The sequence below is a fragment of the Ictalurus furcatus genome, chromosome 18 (assembly GCF_023375685.1).
Source record: "Ictalurus furcatus strain D&B chromosome 18, Billie_1.0, whole genome shotgun sequence".
In the NCBI taxonomy this organism is placed as follows: Eukaryota; Metazoa; Chordata; class Actinopteri; order Siluriformes; family Ictaluridae; genus Ictalurus; species Ictalurus furcatus.
This window is the reverse complement of record NC_071272.1, coordinates 10,964,467-10,980,842: the sequence shown is the minus strand read 5'-3', so window position 1 is coordinate 10,980,842 and position 16,376 is coordinate 10,964,467. Positions and strand designations below refer to the sequence as shown.

Genomic DNA, 16,376 nt, shown 5'->3' with positions numbered 1-16,376 from the left:
TATATGAAGCTGAAATGACTCTGCAGAGGGAAAAATCATGCTGCAGCGTGAAGAAAATGCACAGTCACACAGCTTTGTTTGTTCCAGGGTTAGAGTGTCCTGACCGCGCTCAGAGAGAACAAGAGAGAGCTCTTTCATCAAATACTGTTAAGAAGACTTATCTATCATGGTTCCCTGGAGGTGGAGGCAGCTCTGTAATCGCTGATGGTGTCTGTAAGCGGTGACTCTGTATAAAGAAAACAAGGCACAATGTCAATGGTCTCCCTAATCATCCCACAAGTGCTAATGGATATAAACTTGATGTGCCATGTTTTGTGGTCAGTATTACTGGAAGAATCAAGTTTGAGTCCAGAATCTTTTGTTTTATGTGACCTGATGATCCCAAAGAGAAGCAGTGATGTTTCTATACTATTGTCTGCAGTGCTTTCAAGGCATTTTCCTTTTACCTTTTTTGGATTTTACTTCATTTTCCTTGCAATTTAACTTTTTCTGATTCCAACCTCTCATGAGGAGAGCGTATCTCATCATAGCTAGCAATCCAGAAAAACTCAAACATGTTTCCAAACCATGTGAAGATGCTGCATGCTTTCAATGTTATAGATAGCTGAAAAGATGAGTTTGTCTAGAAGATAGCTTTTCTCTCCGATTGCCAAGAAGAAGAGGAACACCATGCCAGAAGCTCTCTTGATGGCTCAGTCCTCAGAAGGACTTCCAGGGATTCAAACCTTTCTTCTGGGAGCCAGGGGTACCCTAACACTTAAGTCCACTCTAGGTCTTGCAAAAAAAGTTGCGCCCACAGCAGGCGTGACCTAGGTTTGTATGAAAACAAACCTGCAAAGGTGGCGCCCTCCAACAAACAGACCCAGAATCAATCCTGGGTCTGTTTGTTGGACCTCCTTTTTTGCAAGACCTAGATTAAAAAAGCAGCTTTCAAAAAGTACCAAAATGTTTCTGCAGACAGCCTTGGGTCCTATGTTTTTTGACTTGTTTAAGGCTGTAGGTTTTCATTTTGTTCTTAATTTTGTGTTTGGTCCTTGCAGGGATGGAGGTGTTGAACAGGGCTATTGAGAGCATCATGCACTCTAGAGACAGAGACGAATGGGAGCCAATTGTCATTCACGTGTCAGACACTGTGATGTCCCTGTGGAGGGGGGAGGTACGGAAGGATGCGTGTCAACATAGATCAGTGGATAGAATTAATAAGGACACTGCTTCAGTGTTCTCAGAGAAGTCTCTCATGCAGAAGTTATTAGAGAATCTTTAACGATGGTTTAGTCTGTCGGTTTCCTGTTTTGCCTGCTTTAGGATGGCAAGGACCCTTTTTGGGAATGCCAGGTACGATACCTGACCTTCCTTGGCGTCGGTCATGACACACATACCTTTGCAGTGATAGTGGATGCCGGCACACAGCGCTTTGAGTGTCACGTCTTCTGGTGTGAACCTGATGCTGGGATCGTATCCGAGGCAGTACAGGCAGCATGCATGGTAAGTAGTACTGAATGTGCAAGAATGTTGACGGCTGCAACATATACCTTTACTACAATCCTACAACTTTTACTTTTAGAGTAAATTAATGTGCAGCTACTATATTAATGTTATTAGGCTTACTTAAGGTTAGCTTCCAGTATGAAGCATTTGTGCTTGTTTGGTACCCAGGTCCAGTACCAGAAGTGCTTGGTCGCACAGACACCACCTTTGAGGTCAAAAATGTGGCGAGCCGGCTCTAAAGTCAAACGCGCCAACTCCATGGATGGCTCCAGCTTCCCGCCCTGCCACCAAGGATACACGCAACCCAAAATGGCTTCCTCTAGCATAAAGAAAGGCATGCTGGCATTTTTTGAGACATTCCGAAATAAACCTCCTGTGGTTCCTGCACCATAGCAACAGAGATTGGGAGAGGGCAGGAGGAGGAAGTGATGGGTTTGGGTGGGGGCAGATTGCAAGAGATAATTGGAGGATGTAAACTATGAGGAAAGAGATGAGTAAGATCAAATAAAATTGCTTATTATTCCCCAGACAACCTTAGAAAAATTACAAAGGACAGCCACCTACACTGCAAGTACCTTCAGTGCTTACACATATCTTCTGACTACAGCAGGTATCCTGAGGTGCTGTGCTCTCACATTCCACTCTTGTACTAAGGAGCATATATATATATATATATATATATATATATATATATATATATATATATATATATATATATATATATATATGTGTGTGTGTGTGTGTGTGTGTGTGTATATATATATATATATATATATATATATATATATATATATATATATATATATATATATATATATATATACACACACACACGGATATAAGAGTTGTCTTGACAGATATCACCTTGAGAAACCCTAATCTAATATGTCTGATACATTAGGTCAGTGAAGGTGAAGTGGAAACTGGAGATGCAGAGAATGTAGAAATGTGTCCCAATGTCAAAATAACAATAATAATAATAATAATAATAATAATAATAAACTTTATTTTATAGAGTGCCTTTAGAAGTAGCTTCTCAAAACGCTGTACACAAAATATTCTAGACCCTTCTCCTGGGAAGTACAGGATAACGTGCAATAATGTGTTTCAGCATGTGACTTTTTCTTGATACGTATCAATGTATAGGATAGCGACCTAATTCTGGCATGACAAGTGTTTAGAGGTTAGACATGTTCTATTTAGGTCAAATAGAAGAAAATTTCAATTTTACCTATTAACCTTCGTCCTGGTTTAATGCAAAGGATGACATCTAATGTTCGAACACTCAGAGAACTAAAGGAGCAAGTCAGACCAATCACAGAGAACATATCTAGATATATTTTAGGCATGAGCACACATTTGACATACTCTGTTCAAATTATAATTACACCAGGATGAAATCAGAATTGATTGCTGGTTTCAAAACTGATGTAGGGAAAGAAAACCTCCATAAATTCCAAAAGCCAAAAAATGCATAATTGGCAATGCTCTGTGATGCTTGAAGCTTGGTGGCACAGTTGCATGCATTTACACATGCTTGGGAATGAAAGGCTTTGCTATGGGCGCATTTATATAAATAAAAAATACAGAGTTCTGCCAGAACTTTTTTAATGAGTATGTAAAACTAAAGGATTGTATCTGATACAAGCCAAAAACATTCCTATAACCAGGGACAAAGTGCATCTGTGATAGAACCCTAAATCTAGTACAACAATGAAGAAGAACTGTAGCTGAATTTTGACTTTGTTTTTCAGAGTCAAATAAATTGAATGTTCAACAATAAGCTTTCTAAACATGTTTGAGCGCATGTCAATTGGCCACTGGAATGGCACTACGAGAAAGTCATATGACACTGCAACAAAGATATGCAACTGCTCCTTTCCCTTAAGCATGTCTTATATCACCAACAAACTCAGGGTTCCTCAAGACACCAGTGGAATCATGGGTAGGAATGGACAACACTTTCAGCATAACCTTTGTTCATTGAAATGAGAATTTTTCAGAGATAAAACTATCATGTATTCATGTAGCACCGTTCTTACTTTCTGCTCTTTATACTCTCTGTAAAGAATTCTTCTTTGTATATATTTGCAGTTCATTAGCACAGAAATAGGATGTCGTGTAAAATGAGTTTTTTTTTTTTTTTAATGTTATTTATATTAAGTTGATAGTATTGTTGCACTTATGTATTGAAACAGGTTCCACTTGTGGTTTGGAATGGGACAGTAAAACTGCTTAAATGTCATTTGGTTTCTTCTGTTGTGATTAGTTGATATTTACTAATCAAATTTATAAATCAGCAATTTAACAGACAATAGTTTGTGCTTATATTTGTGGCGGTCTAGGAAAATACACTGGATGTTACTGTGGCAGAATTCTAAAAAAATAAAAAATAAACAGCCAATAATGAGGTTATATTCTAGCCATGCTTTGATAAAAATCTATAAAAATCTAATTGGGTAAGGAACTCGCATTTTTTAAATTGACAGAAACATTTGACAGAACATAATAATCCAAAGTTTCTTCAATTTGCTTTTTGTAGCTGTTGCACAATTATGGTGCAGCTTGCTCACATCCCCATTTAGCTCCATAGAGTTATTAGTACACCTAGTGGTCAAAAAAAGAGAACTACAACAGGGGTTAATGCCCACAGGGGCAGAAATGCACCCTTAGCACCCCCACTTCCCACATCCATGGCTGTGACTGACTTTTACCTCGGGTGAAGTAATTCTTCTTTACGTCAGGTTACAAATGTAGAGGCTGTCTTTCAGTAATGAACACCAGTTCAATACAGGGCAGACACACATTCACTCACACCTAGAGGAAATTTAGCATAGCCAATCCACTTACCACCATGCATTTGGAGGTCAGAGGAAGCCAGAGAACCAAGATGAAACCCACACAGATACAGGGAGAATACGCAAACGCTCATACAGACAGGAGCCACAATTCAGTATTGAACCATGGAAAAGTTAGAACATCATCACTATAACTTCAAAATTTACTGGATTGTTTTGGAGATTTGTGATTATACATTTTGTTTTGCTTATGCACTGATGGCTTGGCACTGTGTGTATGTGTAAATATGTAGTAATATGTGTAGTAATAAGTAATTAGGTGTATTTAGGTGTACACTTCAGCTACTGTAGTGCCCAATAAAATCCATCCATCTATCCATCCATCCTTCCATCCTTCCATCCATATGTCTATTTATCGATCTACAGTTAGAGGAAATAAGTATTCTATTCAGACATATATAATAAGTATTCTATTCATACTATTCTATTCTATACATTCTATTTGGTTGTGCCTTCGTCAGTGGAGGTTTGTGGACATCCACTTCTTGGTGGGTCCGCAACTATTCCAGTCTTTTTTAATTTGTTAATAAGTTTGGCAACAGTGTCATTTGTGTGATGTACTTGCCATGTTTCTTGTTAAAGTCCATCACAACATAGCGACAGCTTCTGATCCAGCCATGAGCATGATTTCAATATGTTCTTCCTTTGTCAAAGGCATTCTTAATTCTTAAAGGCTATCTGAGAAAAAAAAAAAAAAAAAAAAAATATATATATATATATATATATATATACATATATATACATATAAAGACAATTTTTCACAACCAGAGACTCTGTTTATGTGTGTGTGTGTGTGTGTGTGTCTGTCTGTCCGTCTGTCTGTCTGTCTATCTATCCAACTGCATAGTATGGGTACATAGTATCTACATCCTATATACTATGTACATATCTACATTGCTATACTCTACATGGTATAGCAAATACCCACAGTCCACAGTCACACTTTAAAATCTGGTAACATATGGTTGTGGTGGTTAATTTGAAGGTGAAATTAGAATCAAATGTTTTCAATCAATGGGATAACAATCAGGTGTGAGTGAGTTCCCTGTTTTATTTAAAGAACAGGGATCTATCAAAGTCTAACCTTTAGAACACATGTTTGTGGAAGTGTATAATAGCATGAACAAATGAGATTTCTGAAGATCTTAGAAAAAGAGTTGTTGATGCTTATCAGCTTGGAAAAAGGTAACAAAACCATCTTTAAAGAGTTTGGACCCCACCAATCCACAGTCAGACAAATTAAGTACAAATGGAAGAAATTCAAGACCATTGATACCTTCCCCAGGAGTGGTCGACCAACAAAGATCACTCCAAGAGCAAGACATGTAGTAATCTGTGAGGTCACAAAGGATTCCAGCATATGAATCTTATCCCATCTGTGAAATGTGGGGGTGGTAGTATTGTGGTTTGGGTCTCTTTTGCTGCATCTGGGCTTGCCATCATTGATGGAACAATGAATTTTGAAGTGTACCGAATTCTAAAGGAAAATGTCAGGACATTCAGTCCATGAACCAAATATCAAGAGAAAGTGGGTCATGCAGCAAGACAACAAACCTAAGCACACAAGTCGTTCTACAAAAGAATAATTAAAGAAGAATAAAGTTAATGTTTTGGAATGGCCAAGTCAGTGTTCTGACCTTAATCCATTAGAAATGTTGTGGAAGGACCTGAAGCAAGCAGTTCATGTGAGAAAACCCACCAACATCCCAGAGTTGAAGCTGTTCTGTACTGAGGAATGGGCTAAAATTCCTGCAAGCCAATCAACAGTTACCAGAAATGTTTAGCTGCAGTTATTTCTGCACAAGGGGTTCACCCCAGACACTGAAAAGTTCACATACTTTTGCCACTCACAGATATGTAATATTGAATCATTTTCCTCAATAAGTAAATGACCAAGTATAATATTTTTGTCTCATTTGTTGAATTGGCTTGTCTTTATCTACTTTTAGGACTTGTGTGAAAATCTGATGATGTTCTATATTATTTATGCAAAAATATAGAACATTCTAAAGGGTTCACAAACATTCAAGCACCACTGTAAGTGTCAGAACACTTATTCCCCTCTCTGTATCTGTCTTAAATTTCTTAGTAATGGAGTAGTGATCACACCTGCTGAGAATAAATAATGTGGGGATAATGCTGAGTCCTCGTTAACAGCTTGGTTGTACAGCAATTGCTGGCAAAAAACGTAAATTTATGAAAATTAGGGGGCACCCGGATTTGAACCGGGGACCTCTTGATCTGCAGTCAAATGCTCTACCACTGAGCTATACCCCCCACCACACGACCAACATGGAGAATTTATCCTTTTGAGGATGTTCTGTAATTAGTCTATTTTAGCATTTCTGTATATATTTCTTTACATTTAGCATGTCTTGTGTTAGAACATAAATTATTCTCTTTTATAACGAATGACAAAATGATAACGCCATACTTTTAACAGCATACGTTGTCTGACCTTTTTTTAACTAGCCAGAAGAGACACCATTTTAGCGAAACACGTCATACACGTTTCCGTTTTTGACAGGAAGTAGTTGAATATTGAACTGTTTGGAGGAGTCGGCAGAAAATGGTAGTGTAGAGTCTTGGGCTATTTTTTATTATTATTATTGAACGGTTTCGCAACACAACTTTGGTTTTCTTTATTTAAATGAATTTAGTATCCGTATGTTTTTCGACTTCTCAGACTTATAAGCTTGTTTTGAGTCGTTGCTAAAGCTACTAGCCTTTAGCACATGAGCTAGTTGTTGGTGGAGCTAATTCCATGATGAAGATGAATAGACGCGGCAACCTGAAACGTTTACGGTGTTTTGTTTTATTGCTCAACATATATAATGAAATTAGGCCTTTTGTATCTAAAGATGTTTATATTAGTAATATGATAGCAACCATGATGTGCTAGCTTTAGCGGTTTGTGATGTGTCATGCTAGCTGCGTTTACTTTCTGTTTCGGTAGCTTTAATATAACTCTGGAGACTTGGCGTTACAAGTCATATTAGATTTGAATGAACTATTACCAACACTAGAATATTCTTAATAAAATGTTATTTAAAAAACTGTTACATGTTGTTTCCCTTCACAGAATACTCGTGGTCTTCGTTCTCAGCTGAAAGACAGTGTCCCGGTGGCGGGGCTTTGTCCACAGGCAGGATCTTATGGTGTTCCTGATACCCTGCGCAGGGGGTAAACACTCGTTATATTGATCTGTAATACTTGAGTGAGCTTATTTATACTTTACCTGTAGTCTTTAAAAAAAATGTATTAATGCATTTGTGTGATTTCAGGTTTTCTAGTGTCAAAAACGAGCTTCTCCCTTCTCATCCTTTAGAAATCTCTGAGAAAAGTGTGAGTTTTGTGTACAGTCTCTGAAATATCGAAAGATTTAAAAAAATTACTTCAGTATAAGGTGTCATATCTGGCAGTCACCTCATGCATAATATGGCCAAAAGTATGTGGACACCTCACTATCACACCCATATGTGGTTCTTCCCAAAACGATTGTAACAAAGTATAAGGCACAATTGTATAGTAGCCTATGTCATTGTATGCTACAGCATTTCAATTTCCCTTCACTGGAGCAAAGAGGCTCAAACCTGTCCCGGCATAAAAATGCCCCAGTGCACAAAGCGAGCTCCATGATGACATGGTTTGCCAAGGTTTGTATGGAAGAACTCGAGTGTCCTGCACAGAGCCCTGACCTCAACTCCACCGATCATTCCGACTGCACCCCCAGGCCTCCTCGCCTGACCTCACTAAGGACTTGTTCCCACCTGGCATTAACGTGTGTCCTAGGTGATCGGCTATGCGTCTATGGCATATGTGGATATGCAGATATGCATCTCAGTCCACTTGTGAACCGATCGCCCAGGACGCATGTTAATGCCTGGTGTGAACGGGGCCAAATGCTCCTGTAGTTGAATGGGCAAATCCCCACGCTCCACAATCTAGCGAAAATCTACCCAGAAGAGTGGAAATTATTATAACAGCAAAGGTGGACTAAATCTGGAATGGGATGTTCAAAAAGCACATACGGGTGAGTGATCAGGTGTTCACATACTTTTGGCTCATACAAAGTGGATTCTTTTTGCTAATATATTCCCAACCCCCCCCCCCCCCCCTTTTTTTTTTGTTTAAACAAAATGGTCGTCAGGAGCCATTGATGAGATCTTGAGATATAATGAAGTGCTCAACCCTAATAGTTACACTGTCAACTACTGATAGATCTTAGATTTTAACCTTTCATCTAATATCAGCACCAGCTGCAAATATTGTGTTCTTAGACTTTAAACAAGCAGTCAGAAAATTACCAACTGATTACAGTCGACTAGACTGTTTTCTCTGTGACTTACTGTTACTTTGTGATCTGTACCTATAGTTCCAGCTTAACCAGGACAAAATGAACTTTTCCACATTAAGGAACATCCAAGGACTCCATGCACCCCTGAAACTCCAGATGGAGTACAGAGCAGCCAGACAGGTGGGAACCACTTAATGTTGCACTCACATGTCCTCATTATCTCCACTACTTTATACATGTTAGGGTTTAATAGGTAGTATTATAGTTACACAAAATGAAAAATATTCAAATAAGCTGTAATATGTAAAATATTATCGACAATTATATCACTTAGGTTGAGAAAACACAGAACACTTTATATAGCACAGTTCTCAAGCTCCTGTTTCTGACAGATTCACCGTTTGCCTTTTCTGCCGAGTTCCAACCTGGCCTTGGATACACTCAGGGGTGCTGATGAGTCCATTGGATTTGAGGACATCCTTAATGGTAAGTGCATGTTTACATCTAATAGGGGTTAACAAATCAGTAGCGTCCAAATTCATGTCCAGGACGTTTTTAGCAGGCGTATTAATTAGTTTTCACAAACAAGACAGCCTTTTCAGAATCTTAAATACACAGGCATGTGAAAGCAGAGTTCCTTTTTCAATCAATTATAATAAATAATCGATTTATGATTGTAATGTTGATTCATTATAATCGTCTTTTAAATCAATGTGATGATCCAAATTGTCTGATCGTTACACCACTACTAAAAATGTTACTGTTATATACAATAGGGTTTATTTAAAATTATTTGTTTGTGTGTGTTTCAGATCCTGCACAGTGTGAGCTGATGGGCGAGCCACATATTATGACAGAGTACAAACTTGGACTGCTGTGAAGTCTAAGTTCAAGATGCTTTAGATTTTTATTAGAAACAGAACCAAGTCTGTTTTGGTCATTAAATGTTTTGACCTTCTGCATTTTTCAGTTTTTTTCTGTTTATAATAAAAATGTAAATCAATTTATTAGTCTTCTCTGTATTTGTACACCGGTCATCAGTGAGCTTTTTCTGAAATCCCTCAAGCATAGTGGATACAGGACTTTAAATGAACACCATTAACCCCCAAAACAGATATTTCTCAGAGTAAATTTATTAACTTTTTTGTGTGTAATTAATTCATTTCAAGCATTACAAATGTTTTAAATATTACAAACTCTATTGAGTTAAATAAAATGTCTGATTTATTAAAAGGAAAATGCAAAAGCAACTGGATAACAAAAAAACCATGTATATTTATAAAACATTATACTGAAATCACACTGATTTTGGTATAATCATGTCTTTGCTGTTAACTACAAGAAGCTATTTACAGAAATGTTTTCTCTAAAACAAAAAGGTCATCCAACTTCTCAGTCCAGCTTCTCTTCTTGGAAGAAATCTGCAGCATTAAGGTGTTCCTGAAACTTGTCATATTGCTGCATAGAGAGGAGGAAAAACAACACTAATGAATACAAGGCATCCATCTATGTGCTTTCATTTGTAGGACATACAATACACAAACCTTATAAACGCTCTCTCTAACTCAAGAAAGAACACACACACACACACACCTCAGTAATCCAGCCTTCCTCCATCAGTTTGGTGAACACTTTATTCACAGTATCCTTCACCGGCTCATCATCTTCTCCCTCCTGTGGCTCTTGCTCTACCTCTTTGTGATCCTCCAGAGCAGTGCGGCAGCGCTGGAACAGATGGTACTTGAAGTGTTTGAGTGCATGGTACACCTCAGTACGGCTGGCACAGACAGAGCCGACAAAGAACGTCTGCAATTTATAATAAAGATATTTACATATTTTAGCACCAAAGTGTTTTTCTATTATACAGTATATACACCTTTATTGAAAATGACAGTGTTTATAGCACAGTGCTGTGGAGTTCTTGGAACTGATTGGTCAGAAAGTATTGGTTCATTTTCTATAACAGCAGCTCTGACAATAGTGCCAGCTGTTAATCAAATCACGTTTATTTTTATATGCTCCTTCTAATGTTATTGTCTCTATAATAACAGCTCATACACTTGGAATATGAACCTAATAACTGATTAAAAGAACAGGCTGTTGTTTAACTAAGAAAAATATATTGCTGATATGAAGTTTTCTGTAATGACATGTTTATTTAACATTTGTGCAAGGAGTCTCCAGTGTCACCGATTTGTAATGCATTCCACCACAGGAAAATCTTCAATCCAGAGCACAGCGGTTTCTCGGAAACATTATAAGCTTTGTTTTTTTATTTTTTGTCTTATTAAATTCAAAAGAGAAAAAGAGGCTGGTGTAGGAATGATGTGTAATTAACTGGTTTCCTGGACATTACACAACATATGTAACTATAAACAGATAAAAAAAAAAAAAAAGTAGAGCATTTTCATTAAATAAAAAAATGACTTGTTGGCAAATTGCGGAAGAGGAATAAATAAGAGGAATAAAACACTGAGATATACTGTTTTCTGAAAATAATCAACATCAGTGTTTTAACAGCTCAAACCACTTCTGGAACGTCCGAACATGTGGCGCAAACGTTATACACAATAACTCAAAATGCAAATATAAATAATTTAAAAGCTTAAAAAGAAAGTTAAAAATAATGTAAAAGTGTTGGGTCACTGCTGAAACATTTAAAGCATGTTCTGTAGAGTGTAAATAAGTAGAATTTGATTGTAAAGAACCAGTTTTAATTATAGCCATGTAAAAATAATGATCAATGTGTTTGTTACCTGCGAGTCATCAGGCATGAACTGGTCTTCTTGCAGTGTGTGGTTGTGATAGAGCTGCCCGGACAGACGCACATAGAAGCGGCCATTTCGGTGGAGCTCACACGCTTCACAGCCCTTAGTGAGGATGTTCACCATACTAACTCGCACTTTGGGATAACACTCTACCCGCTCCTTTAATAAAATAAAAACCCACATGATATAAATTTTGCATCATTTTGTACATAGTGTGATGTACACACACGCACAAAACAGTGTTTCATTCATTCCTACTTTGTAGCGTTCTTTCCAGCGGCTCCTCTGCTTTAGATTTTCCAGGCGTGGGAGCACCAGTCGCTCATCAAAGTGACGCAACGACGATTTCATCTCTTCAGCATAGCGCTTTGTCCGCTCACCGTCTGGAATAGACAAACCTATTAATTACCCATTAAAGCAACCTATCAAATATTATTGGCTTTTAATTACATTTTCCCACCTGTATGTTCAAGTATTATGCTTATACTGGAGGGGCTTCTGTGAGTAAACTTATTTTGGAGAGAGGAATGCTGTTGCTATGGGTTGCTAGGGTTATAACGCAGACTATACGTGACCTTGGGCACCCAGACACATGTGGTGGTAAGGAGAGCTTTTTAAGAGTTACAGAGAATGAGAGTCTGAAAGGATAACATCTTTTATACATTATCTCACAAAAGTGAGTACACCCCTCACATTTTTGTAAATATTTGATTATATCTTTTCATGTGACAACACTGAAGAAAGGACACTTTGCTACAATGTAAAGTAGTGAGTGTACAGCTTGTGTAACAGTGTAAATTTGCTGTCCCCTCAAAATAACTCAACACACAGCCATTAATGTCTAAACCACTGGCAACAAAAGTGAGTACACCCCTAAGTGAAAATGTCCAAATTGGGCCCAAAGTGTCAATATTTTGTGTGGCCACCATTATTTTCCAGCACTGCCTTAACCCTCTTGGGCATGGACTTCACCAGAGCTTCACAGGTTACCACTGGAGTTCTCTTCCACTCCTCCATGATGACATCACGGAGCTGGTGGATGTTAGAGACCTTGTGCTCCTCCACCTTCCGTTTGAGGATGCTCCACAGATGCTAAATAGGGTTTAGGTCTGGAGACATGCTTGGCCAGTCCATCACATTCACCCTCAGCTTCTTTAGCAAGGCAGTGGTCATTTTCGAGGTGTGTTTGGGGTCGTCATCATGCTGGAATACTGCCTTGCGGCCCAGTCTCCGAAGGGAGGGGATTATCCTCTGCTTCAGTATGCCACAGTACATGTTGGCATTCATGGTTCCCTCAATGAACTGTAGCTCCCCAGTGCCGGCAGCACTCATGCAGCCCCAGACCATGACACTCCCACCACCATGCTTGACTGTAGGCAAGACACACTTGTCTTTGTCTCACCTGGTTGCCGCCACACACGCTTGACACCATCTGAACCAAATAAGTTCATCTTGGTCTCATCAGACCACAGGACATGGTTCCAGTAATCCATGTCCTTAGTCTGCTTGTCTGCAGCAAACTGTTTGCGGGCTTTCTTGTGCATCATCTTTAGAAGAGGCTTCCTTCTGGGACGACAGCCATGCAGAACAATTTGATGCAGTGTGCGGCGTATGGTCTGAGCACTGACAGGCTGACCCCCCACTCCTTCAACATCTGCAGCAATGCTGGCAGCACTCATACATCTATTTTCCAAATACAACCTCTGGATATGACGCTGAGCATGTGCACTCAACTTCTTTGGACGACCATGGCGAGGCCTGTTCTGAGTGGAACCTGTCCTGTTAAACCGCTGTATGGTCTTGCTGCAGCTCAGTGTCAGGATCTTGGCAATCTTCTTATTGCCTAGGCCAACTTTATGTAGAGCAACAATTCTTTTCTTCAGATCCTCAGAGAGTTCTTTGCCATGAAGTGCCATGTTGAACTTCCAGTGACCAGTATGAGGGAGTGTGAGAGCGATGACACCAAATGTAACACACCTGCTCCCCATTCACACCTGAGACCTTGTAACACTAACAAGTCACATGACACCGGGGAGGGAAAATGGCTAATTGGGCCCAATTAGGGGTGTACTCACTTTTGTTGCCAGCGGTTTAGACATTAATGGCTGTGTGTTGAGTTATTTTGAGGGGACAGCAAATTTACACTGTTACACAAGCTGTACACTCACTACTTTACATTGTAGCAAAGTGTCATTTCTTCAGTGTTGTCACATGAAAAGATATAATCAAATATTTACAAAAATTTGAGGGGTGTGCTCACTTTTGTGAGATAGAGTATATGAATCTTCATACCCATATACACTTTACTAACTTTTGCACCTGCCTGCACCTCTCTTCTGATCTAAAGAGGAGAAAATTCTACAGTCTAAAAAAAAAACCCACAACAACTTTTCTTGTCACTTAAAGCAGTGTCTAATGAAAGTGACAGTTCAACTATCTAGATAAGTTTCCACCTAAATAACATGGTCAAAACGTGCTAAATATTTCACTGTGCTGATTTTCCCCACTGGATTGAAACCCGCCTCCACCCTGTATGTGCGGAGTGTGCATGTTCTCCCCGTAATGCGGGGGTTTCCTCCGGGTACTCCAGTTTCTTCTCCAATTCAAAAGACATTCATTGTATGGCAATTAGCATTTCCAAATTGTCTGTAATCTGTGAACGTGTGTGCAACTGTGCCCTAGATGGATTGGCACCCCATCCGGGTGTCCCCTGCCTTGTGCTCCGGGTTTCCTGGGATAGGCTCCAGGCTCCCCCGCAACCTTGTGTAGAATAAGCGATATGGAAAATGGATGGATGGATTTTCCCCACCACTATTCCAAAATTTTGCTCACCTGCCAATTCCCACCCACCAGCCAGCTTTCCCGTATCACACGACAGCTACCAACTACTAAGAATGAAGGCTAAAATGTGTTTGCTCTGAGAAAAGTGAAGCCAGCCAGCTGCATCTTTTAAAACTGCTGCTCCTGCTGCGTAACAGGGTAGCACAAAACACTCGGAGGAAAGTGCTATCTGCCCTACATCCGCATTAGAGTTGTCAAAAGTACCGGTACTTCAGTACCAATTCGGTACTAAAAAGAAAAAAGTTGACGGTACCAGATGTTCATAAGTACCGATAGTACTGGGTCAACCCCGACAGGTGAACAGTCTGGAACTTTTCATGGGTGCACCGTACAACAAGAAGACATTGGAGCCAAAGCAGCAGCAGCTCCGCCGGTCACCATGGCTGCGTCCGAAACCGCAAACTTACCTACTATATAGTAGATGAAATACGTGTATTTCTCTAGGACGCTCGTTTTCCGCTTTCGGTGCTATTACCGCTAAGTGTGTAAAAGCCTCGCCCCTAAAATTTATGTGCAGATAGATTAACCGTGCTTTCAGGAGGAGCGGCTGCTTACCCGCAGTATTTATTCAAGCAGTTCAAGCAAGTGAGTTTAAAACGATGGTAGCGGTTGCATTATGAATGTTGTAGCATCATTTAATTGGAGTGTATTATTGCAAAAAAACATTCTCGTTTTTGCATACTTAATGGTTAGAATATGCGCGTTTAACACTAATACGATCAGGAGTCCTTATTAACCATTTAATGCTTTAACTTTTATTGGTGAAAAATAAATGGGAGGACATGATGGGGTTTACAAATTTTACACATCAGAGGCTTTTTGATGAGCTATATATCTGAAATTTATGTGTTAGAAAATAATAGATGTGTGGCTAGCACTGTTTGTGTCTTTAATATCAGTCAGTCAGAGAAACATTTCTACTCTTATCTGGATAACTCTAGTAGCTTTAGTAATGATATATTTGAAGTATACAGCATGCCAATTTTTAAAATACGTTGTATATTGATATATAACTTATTAATAAAATAGTGTGTTGTTCAATTAGCATGGTTTTGTGTTTTGCTTTGGTACTGAAAACCATGGAATTTTACTGGTATTGGTACCGACTACTGAAATTTTGGTAGCCTGACAACCCTAATCCGCATACATGAGCTTACAGATTCCCACGATTAGCTAATGTTGCTGTGATTGATGAGAGAGAGAGAGAGAGAGAGAGAGAGAGAGAGAGAGAGAGAGAGGGGGAGAGAAACGGCATCCATTCTACCCAGATGCCTAGAGAGCATTGCCAATTCCATTTCAGGAAGTGAAAAAAATAGCAGGAAAACCATACCGTAAAGTGACTTGAGGAAGGACGTGTCCAATGCATTGATCAACAAGGCTTTGACCACCACCTGAAAGTGGGTAAACTGAGATCCGGTGATGACTACAATTAAAACAAAGACTTGGTTAGGTTTGTACATACTGTATATATTGAAAATTACAACCATCAGAAGCATAAACAAATAACCAAATGTATATACACGTGCTTTTCTCTTAACTAACATAAAACTTAACAGAGATCTTACACTCGCGTGGAAGGTGAGACATGAAGTTCTTGTCCTCTGTTTTAACCACTTCTTCCTCTTCCTCTCCCCCTTTCTGCTCTTCATCCTCTACAATGAAGTCCTTCAGGCTGTCACTGTCGGCCTGTTTTTCTTCTTCGCTGCTGTCGATTAAGCGAACAGTGTCCTCCTTACTAGACTCATCTTCAGAGTCTTTCACTTCTCCTTTGTCTTCAGGTTCATCTTCTGCAACTTCTACCTCCTCCGAACCCTGAATGAGAACATTTTATGACAAACTGACATTCAGTGGCCACTTTATAAGTTACTCTCATTCCTCTGATTATCAGATAAACCTACAATACAGGTCACTTTAGGGCACAAAATTACTGACTGTCAAGCCAGTCCACCTTCTACTTCCACAATCAGAAGACCACCACAAATGGAGCCAAGATGATTATTTGGGTGGTGGTCTAGTTCGAGCATGACAATTACACTGAGTGCTAATTTAGTTCTGGCAGAAGTAAAGGAACATCAAGTTGAGCGAGGATGGCCAATTTATACAGTAGACAAGACATTAGAAATA

At 39.2% G+C, this 16,376-nt stretch overlaps 3 protein-coding genes and 1 non-coding gene across 6 annotated transcripts in view; 2 read left to right on the top strand and 2 right to left on the bottom strand.

The window, feature by feature from the left end:
• Positions 1 to 2,139, top strand: part of apbb3 (amyloid beta (A4) precursor protein-binding, family B, member 3) — a 35,862-nt gene extending 33,723 nt beyond the window's left edge. For 2 of the 3 annotated variants that reach the window (XM_053648600.1, XM_053648598.1), the window contains 3 exons: positions 1,041 to 1,156; positions 1,306 to 1,485; positions 1,657 to 2,139. In XM_053648600.1, the coding sequence (XP_053504575.1) occupies positions 1,041 to 1,156; positions 1,306 to 1,485; positions 1,657 to 1,881 (521 nt within the window). In that variant the 3' untranslated portion in view covers positions 1,882 to 2,139. Of the gene's footprint in view, positions 1 to 87; positions 1,157 to 1,305; positions 1,486 to 1,656 lie in introns of those variants that run through there. The other variant, XM_053648599.1, reaches the window with a different exon arrangement.
• Positions 2,140 to 6,551: 4,412 nt separating this feature from the next.
• Positions 6,552 to 6,623, bottom strand: trnac-gca (transfer RNA cysteine (anticodon GCA)). Its single transcript has one exon. It is a non-coding gene; the product is annotated as a tRNA-Cys (tRNA).
• A 215-nt stretch (positions 6,624 to 6,838) lies between these two features.
• Positions 6,839 to 9,650, top strand: pomp (proteasome maturation protein). Its single transcript, XM_053648628.1, has 6 exons — positions 6,839 to 6,918; positions 7,429 to 7,529; positions 7,631 to 7,691; positions 8,722 to 8,823; positions 9,036 to 9,129; positions 9,456 to 9,650. The coding sequence occupies exons 1-6, from the start codon at positions 6,916 to 6,918 to the stop codon at positions 9,521 to 9,523; spliced, it is 429 nt and encodes a 142-aa protein (XP_053504603.1). The 5' UTR covers positions 6,839 to 6,915; the 3' UTR covers positions 9,524 to 9,650.
• A 91-nt stretch (positions 9,651 to 9,741) lies between these two features.
• The window catches only part of ccdc82 (coiled-coil domain containing 82), a 9,953-nt gene continuing 3,318 nt past the window's right edge, over positions 9,742 to 16,376 (bottom strand). The window contains exons 2-7 of the mRNA XM_053648608.1: positions 15,818 to 16,064; positions 15,583 to 15,675; positions 11,670 to 11,794; positions 11,400 to 11,570; positions 10,237 to 10,449; positions 9,742 to 10,101 (exon numbers count right to left, since the gene is read on the bottom strand). Coding sequence (XP_053504583.1) covers positions 10,036 to 10,101; positions 10,237 to 10,449; positions 11,400 to 11,570; positions 11,670 to 11,794; positions 15,583 to 15,675; positions 15,818 to 16,064 — 915 coding nt within the window. The 3' untranslated portion in view covers positions 9,742 to 10,035. The remainder of the gene's footprint in view (positions 10,102 to 10,236; positions 10,450 to 11,399; positions 11,571 to 11,669; positions 11,795 to 15,582; positions 15,676 to 15,817; positions 16,065 to 16,376) is intronic.

What these genes read in the sequence shown, in the direction of transcription:
- pomp (XM_053648628.1), top strand. An exon ending in TAGAAATCTCTGAGAAAAGT is followed by an intron (nt 7,692 to 8,721) that starts GTGAGTTTTGTG and finishes CTGTACCTATAG; the next exon opens with TTCCAGCTTAACCAGGACAA. An exon ending in ATTTGAGGACATCCTTAATG is followed by an intron (nt 9,130 to 9,455) that starts GTAAGTGCATGT and finishes TGTGTGTTTCAG; the next exon opens with ATCCTGCACAGTGTGAGCTG.